This window comes from Paramisgurnus dabryanus, chromosome 23 (genome assembly GCF_030506205.2).
Source record: "Paramisgurnus dabryanus chromosome 23, PD_genome_1.1, whole genome shotgun sequence".
Lineage (NCBI taxonomy): Eukaryota > Metazoa > Chordata > Actinopteri > Cypriniformes > Cobitidae > Paramisgurnus > Paramisgurnus dabryanus.
In genome coordinates this window covers 3,550,601-3,558,472 of record NC_133359.1, presented here as the reverse complement: position 1 = coordinate 3,558,472, position 7,872 = coordinate 3,550,601, and the positions used below count along the sequence as shown (strand labels likewise).

The 7,872-nt window shown below is 36.0% G+C and overlaps 1 protein-coding gene across 2 annotated transcripts in view; it reads right to left on the bottom strand.

Annotated features, from left to right (window-relative positions):
- Positions 1-198: 198 nt before the first annotated feature.
- Positions 199-7,872, bottom strand: part of pnpla2 (patatin-like phospholipase domain containing 2) — a 13,659-nt gene continuing 5,985 nt past the window's right edge. For both annotated transcript variants that reach the window (XM_065277494.2, XM_065277495.1), the window contains exons 5-9: positions 6,506-6,566; positions 5,834-6,004; positions 5,388-5,520; positions 2,908-3,030; positions 199-2,703 (exon numbers count right to left, since the gene is read on the bottom strand). In XM_065277494.2, coding sequence (XP_065133566.1) covers positions 2,427-2,703; positions 2,908-3,030; positions 5,388-5,520; positions 5,834-6,004; positions 6,506-6,566 — 765 coding nt within the window. In that variant the 3' untranslated portion in view covers positions 199-2,426. The remainder of the gene's footprint in view (positions 2,704-2,907; positions 3,031-5,387; positions 5,521-5,833; positions 6,005-6,505; positions 6,567-7,872) is intronic.

Genomic DNA, 7,872 nt, shown 5'->3' with positions numbered 1-7,872 from the left:
GGTAAAGCCATGTTATGTTAAGCAAAACTCACTTAAAATATATATATATATATATATATATATATATATATATATATATATATACACATCTAAAATAGATTAAAAAAAGTTATTTATCCAATTTTGTAGATTTGGATAATGCTGTTGGGCTCTTGTTCAGCAAAACAAAGAAATTAATACAACAAAAACAACAAGATGTAATGTGAGGATTTTTATTTTTGTGTGAATCATGTCTTTAATGGGTTAACAATTACAATTTAACATTAAAACGCTTTAAATTTCAATAAATTTCTTATAAAAATACCAGCAAATTCTGTGTCAATAAACTTTATTATGTATTTTAACCACTTTTATAAGTTGATTACATTAGAATACTGACTTTAACACAAAGCAGAAATTATCTTGGATTTGCACGATTAGCAGATTAGGTGTTCTTCATTGTATGGCTTGTACCAGAAATCCGGTCCTAGATTATAAAGCATTTACATGGATTAACAGATTAGATCAGTCTCTTTAATCTGTGTCTGGCAACCTTTAAAACAAATAACCGTTGGGGACCTAACAAGAAAAAGTTAGATAAGACACAACTATACAAAAACAGTGAAATATGCTATACACATAAACCCATATTCTTTACTGTACAGTGTAGGTGAAGCCGTGATGGTTGCATTGCAGTGGCGTGTGGTCACATGGTGTTTTTAATCATAGCCCTTGGTGCAAAAATAAAACTTCTAGTCTAGAAATACTGAGCACGTTTGGCACTCCTTTTACACATCCTTTAAAATATAAATACTGCTGACCAGAGCATCCAAAACACATACAGTAACATTCTGAAAGAAAATACATTTCTTACGATACGACACATTCAAGAACACTCAAAGAAATGACATTTAAAGAGATTAGATGCAAAACCCTCTAAGTGCGTCAGATATGTTTTCTTATAAATAAGCATTTTTATCAGACTCAGATTCTGCCACCAAACCAGTGTTTCTGAATGACCTGAGGCTGAAATTAAGCAAAAGTATTTGATGAACGTATAATACGTTCATTCGAGAGTCGGAGGTGGCGTTTACCGGCTTTTGCATCTGATCTCCTAATTTCTTACTTCTGCGACACGCGAGACACATTCAGGAACATTCTGAGATATTTTACATTTCTTTTTTGATAGTCATAAAGGAATGTTCAGTGTTTGGCACACATTAACAGTGTTGGGGGTAACGTGCATTACGTAATAATATTAGTTTTCTGAAGTAACGAGAAAAGTAACGCATTACTTCATAAATGTACACATTAATATTTGAGTTACTTTTTCAAAAAAGCAATGGGAGTTACTTTTCGGTTTAATTAATTTGATTATAAAAAAAACCCCGAAACTGAATTAAACTGGACGTAGTCACATAGAATTACGCATTATATGCATGCACGCCTTAAGCCCGGGATACACTGCACGATTATTGGCTGTCCCAGACGAAAGATTGCCATCGTGAAACAATCGTTGCGATTTCTGTGATCGTGGCTCTTCATCGCTGGTCCTATGTTGTACAATGAGATTATTTCAAAGACGGACTTTTTCCTGGTCGTGCGTACAAAGATAGTCTACGATAGTTCAGCATGATCACCGCACAGTGGGTTTGCTGCTACGACCTGCGCGCCGGTATTTGTTTACCACGAGCGCATGCTGGTGACGTTGCGCAATGTGTGGCGCTGCCGCCGAAGCTTCCGTGTCATCATCGTACAGTCTACATGCCTCTTGTACCCGAGTTTAAACGATCCATGTCGCACAGTGTGATAAGGAGGGATAAGAAGTCTTATAGGAGGGCAAAAATCGTGCAGTGTATTCCGGGCTTTAGGAAAAGTAACTTAAAAGTAACTTTTTCATGAAAAAAAAAACGCAATTATTTCTATGCAAGTAATGTAATGCAAGTTACTTTTCAGTTTAATCAATTCGAAAAAAATTATTAATAAAAAAACGTACTGAATTAAACTGAATCTCATTTTTGCGATGAAAAGTAACCAAGTAAAGCATTTAGTTACTTTTTTGGGGAGTAACTTAATATTGTAATGTGTTACTTTTAAAAGAAAACTTTCCCCAACACTGCACGTTAATCACAATCAACACAACCCAAAAAAAAACATTTTGCGTATCCTTTTCCTTTTTTTTTTTTTTCATTGTGGTTACACTAAGTGCACTTACAACAGATGTTAAACGGGACAGCGTTCTTGGGGGTTTAAAAGCAGAAACATAATGTATATTTCCCAAACAATCATGAGTCAGAAATTCCTCTTGAAATTAAACAAAGCGAATAAATCTCAGAGCATTCGATGAAATGTCATTCGGATGATGCAAACCATCAGGCCCTGAAATCAAAGTTCAAAGTTCAGCACATTCATATGTCACTCCTTTGTGGGATATAATATCGCTATTGTTAAGGAAGCAAGTTGGTGTTAGGAGGTTGGAGTGGACGCATGTTAAGACCCTCGTCTGTGTCTTGGTGCCTCATTGAGCTGGTGGATACAGAGCCTCTGATGTCCAGATTGACACAGAAGAAACCTGGCAGGAGTTGACGCTGGTACTGATCCAATCGCATCATGGCGTCCAGCACGGTCGAGCTGCCACCACGGATCCAACCAGGGAGCAGGTGTGCCGCGCTGAAGCTGGCCGGGAGGGACTGGGAATGTTTCAGTTGCAGCTGATATAAAAAGCTGTATGGGACAGAGAACACAATGGATGTTTTTTACAACCTTTCAGATTGTCAAAGTTTGTTTGTGAAATCAAAAGAATTGTTTGTGTGTTATTGTTGAACAGAAACAACCACTCAAGAGTCGTTCAGTGGAAAGAGTGCCATGTCTTAGTGTGTGAAAGGTTTTTGCGTATGCGTTTGTATGCCCACATGCATGTTGTCTCACCGTGCAGACACCTGCTGCGACATGCTCTTTCCTGCTTGTGTACACAAACTCTGCAGCAGTTTCGCTGTTTGCTCTTTCATCCAGCCCACATCCTCTTGAATATCTGGCAACCACTCTAACAGTCTGAGAGAGAAAATACATACAAAATATATTGTAGTTTACTGTCCAGTGAATAAAACTACAATTTCATATTTTTGCATTTTGCCAGATGCTTTCAGACTGCAAAAAATTACTTTCTTACTTAGTATTTTTGTCTTGTTTTCAGTACAAATATCTATAAATTAGGATGCATTTTCTTGATGAGCAAAAGGAACTAATAAAATAAGTCTAGTTTTTAGACAAAAAACATCAAATTTAAGTGAATTTGTGCTTAAAACAAGCAAAAAAAAAAAAACTGCACACTAAATTCAAGAAAAGTTCAAGAAAAAAAATCATGAAAAAATTGCTTATCACATTGACAGATTTTTTGGGTTGTTTTAAGTAAAGACTTCTTTTCTTAGTTCCTTTTGATCATCAAGAAAATAAATATTTTTTAGATATTTGTACTGAAAACAAAACAAAAATACTAAGTAAGAAAGTCATTTTTGCAGTGCAAAGCAACTTCGAGTGCATTTCAAAGTATACATCTTATTCGTATGTGCGTTCCCTGAGGATCAAACCCATTACCTTTGCGATGTAATGCAATGATCAAACAATTGCGCTAATTTTGAAACTTTGTCGTACTTATTGATTATGTGATCCACATAATATTTGTTGAAGGACACAATATGTGAAATCCAGGTTAAAGTCTCATAATCTACACTTCAAAAAAACAAACGGTGCTAAATAGCACTGAAAAAGGTTCCCTGGCTCGTAATTATAGGGGAACCATTTTAAGTGCTATATAGCACCTATGTAGTACCTGTGTGGCACCTGTGTAGAACCATATTGTGCTATAGAACCATATTTGGTGTTATGGTGGTGCTATATCACCCCCGGATGGTTCTTCATATGAGCTTTACAGGTGCTTCAATAGTTCGCCTGCGCATTCAGATCTTAATGATTAATGGTAAACAAACTTTGCTTGCTGTCCTCGAAGGGAGCTCTACAGCTGAGCTCTGAACCTTCAGAGAGAGCGAACCTGAGGCCGGGGCTCGAGCCCCAAGTTCAACCCCCCCTTGCAACAGAAATGCACAGAGGAAGAAAGAGAGCAGTGAAGGTGGAGATGGGGAGGAGGTGGGATGCCGGAAAAACTGCAGCTGGACCCGGAGGCCGGAAGGCTGCCTTATATACGCCCATAATGATGATTGACAGACCTGAATGTTTAGGCTCCTCTCGAAACTACGTTTAGAACTACAATAAATAGCACTAAAAAATGGTTCCTCTCTATGATTAAGAGCTTTTAGTGCTATTTAGCACATTTTTTTTGGTGTAATGATTTGTTGTATCAAAGTTTGATTTTAATATTTCACATGATCTTACTCAGTCAATGGTATCCCTCCAGCTTTTTTGTGATTTTCACAAAATGCTTTCCAAGAAAATGTTCTTCTATAAATTTATAAACATAAAATATATCAAATGAAAGAACTACAGAGCCCCTAAAGAGACAAGGAGGCAAAATGTAATAAAGTTTAGTTTCATGTGCTCACGTGAAACTTTCATGTGCTCACGTAAAACTTTCATGTGCTCACGCGAAACTTTCATGTGCTCACGCGAAACCTTCATGTGCAGAATTTTTTTTTAAAGTTTAATTTTGCGTGCTCACGTGAAGGCGAAAGTGAGCACGCCATAGTTTCACGCGAAACTAAACTTAAAAAAAATTCTGCACATAAAGGTTTTGCGTGAGCACATGAAAGTTTTACGTGAGCACATGAAAGTTTCACGTGAACACATGAAACTAAACTTTAGATTTTTTTACTCCAATGTCACCTTAGGGGCTCGGTAAAGAACAGACCCTCTGCTTTCAAACAAACAAACGTTTTATTTCTTAAATGACAAAAATTGTGCATATATTTTATGCTACACTGTCAGAAAAAAACTGTAAGCTGTCACTGGGACGGTACACTTTAAAAAGGTCCTAATATGTCCCAGTTAGGTACAAATTTTTGCTTTTTGTGACAGCTTTCTTACCTTATTTTTTTGCAAACATGCAGAAATTCTTAAAAGGTTATTTTTTTATCTAACAATGAAAATCATTCATTTTCATATACAAACCTGTATAAATTTCTTTGTTCCAGTTTGTAACCAAACCGATCATGAGCCCCATTGTCTTCCATAGTAGAAAAAAAGAATACTCTGGAAGTGAATTGGGCTCATGAACGGCTCGGTTACAAACATTCCTCAAAATATCTTACTCTGTGGGCATCAGAACAAAGACATTTAAACAGATTTATAACATGAGAGGGAGTAAATGATGACAGAATTTACATTTTTGGGTGATCCCTTTAAACTCTTAATTTAAACACTTTATGAAATACTAGTTAGCGTCAGTACTGATTTACCTGATGCTCAAAGACACAGCTGATTCTAGAGGAAGTGTGTAGGGTAACAAGATGGCCGACACCATCCTGACTGGCAGCAGGTTGCTTAGTGACTGCGACAGGCTCCACCTATCCTTACACGCCTCCACCAATGCTTCAGAGAGACCACATAGATTTCAGTCAGAGAACCATTTGGTTTATTTTAAAGCATAAATACTTTATATTAAAATATTAGAAAAGTACTATGGTGCAGTACTTATATATACAATACCATAGTATTATGATGGTGCATGTCCAAAACATACCCATCATTTCATGATACTTTTTGTGCTTGTGCATAGATTGTTATTTATACAAATGAATTATGGTAGTGCCTAAATACCGTAGTATAAATTGCTAAATGTTATACTGTATAAATGAACTACAGTATCAGCATGATATAACAATATTATATAATGAAAAGTCACCTTTGTGTACTTGAGGAGGCAGATGTTCAAAGATGTGTTCCTCAATGCTTGCGTTAATGCTGTCATCTCTTCTCTGTGACTCTTCTTCATCATCATCATGGTCAAAGTCTTCCTCAGGTCCCCCACCAGCAACGGCAAGCATACGGTGTGGGCTGCGATACTGTAACAAACCTATAATAACACAAATATTCACGCAAATAATAAAAAATTATTTATCTTCTGCTGGGAACAAACACATTTATTATAGTCTGTATGAAATAGACAATCAAACAAAAAAATAATTATAAAAATGTATTTATCATGATTTTTTGTATTGAGAAATATTAGAGTTAACGATATTGGTTCAAATATATTATCTTAAACATTAAAAACAGATGGTTGTGCTCCCTTATTATTTTCACGATAGGGTCACCATAAATGTAGGATTTTAGATGTCACTGCCAGTATCGGCCACTAAGGGTCTCTCTAACACAAATCTCCATTCACCTCACTTCAACAGTGACTAAATTAATCTTCAGCCACGCAGGTGTGAGGCAGCGAGCGGATGATAAATGCTATTCCATAAACATGATAACAGTGACACTTGCTCATATTCAGGAGTAAATGAAGCGTTCTGATTGGGTGAAATATGCTGATGTAGGAAATAACTGTGGATAAATTAGTTTGACTTGCCATTAGTCTTCAGGAAGTGTAAAGCATCTCTGTATCCCTGCTTACACATATTCTTCATGATCTGAGGAAGAGGAAAACGCTGACATGAGCCAGAGGAAATGGAAATGTAATCCGCTTGACAACCAATGAATTTTAAGCCATTTTAACAGACAAAAAGTGTTCGTAGAACACCAATGTGTGTGCGGGTATATGTGGAAGTGTGTGTGTTTGTTTGTGTGTGTGTGCATGTATATGTTAGGATGTGTGTATGTGTGAGAGTTTATATATGTTTGTGTGTGTGTGTGTGTGTGCGCGTGTGTTTGTTAGAGAGAGAGAGAGAGAGAGAGAGAGAGAGAGAGAGAGAGAGAGAGAGAGAGAGAGAGATTGTATATGTTTGTGTGTGACTTTGTGTGTGTTTGTATATGTTTGTATGTCTGTATATGAGTTTGTGTATGTCAGTGTGTTTGTTTGTTTGTATGTGTGTGTTTGTATATGAGTTTGTGTATGTGTGTGAGTTTGTATATGTTTGTATGTGTGTGTTTGTATATGAGTTTGTGTATGTGTGTGAGTTTGTATATGTTTGTATGTGTGTGTTTGTATATGAGTTTGTGTATGTGTGTGAGTTTGTATATGTTTGTATGTGTGTGTTTGTATATGAGTTTGTGTATGTGTGTGAGTTTGTATATGTTTGTATGTGTGTGTTTGTATATGAGTTTGTGTATGTGTGTGAGTTTGTATATGTTTGTATGTGTGTGTTTGTATACAAGTTTGTATATTTTTGTGTGTTTGTCAGTGGGTGTTGTATATGAGTTTGTCTGTGTGTGTGTGAGTTTGTATATGTTTGTATGTGTGTGTTTGTATATGAGTTTGTGTATGTTTGTGTGTTTGTATGTGTGTGTTTGTGTATCAGTTTGTATGTTTGTGTGTTTGTATATGTTTGTGTGTTTGTATGTTTGGATATGAGTTTGTATATGTTTGTGTGTTTGTATGTGTGTGTTTGTGTATCAGTTTGTATGTTTGTGTGTTTGTATGTGTGTGTTTGTGTATGAGTTTGTATGTTTGTGTGTTTGTATATGAGTTTGTGTATGTGTTTGGGTTTGTATATGTTTGTGTGTTTGTATGTTTGTATATGAGTTTGTATATGTTTGTGTGTTTGTATGTGTGTGTTTGTGTATTAGTTTGTATGTTTGTATGTGTGTGTTTGTGTATGAGTTTGTATGTTTGTGTGTTTGTATATGAGTCTGTATATGTTTGTGTGTTTGTGTATGAGTCTTTATATGTTTGTGTGTTTGTCGGTGTGTGTTTGTATATGAGTCTGTATACAGTATGTTTGTGTTTTTGTCGGTGTGTGTTTGTATATGAGGTGTATATGTGTGCGAGTTTGTATA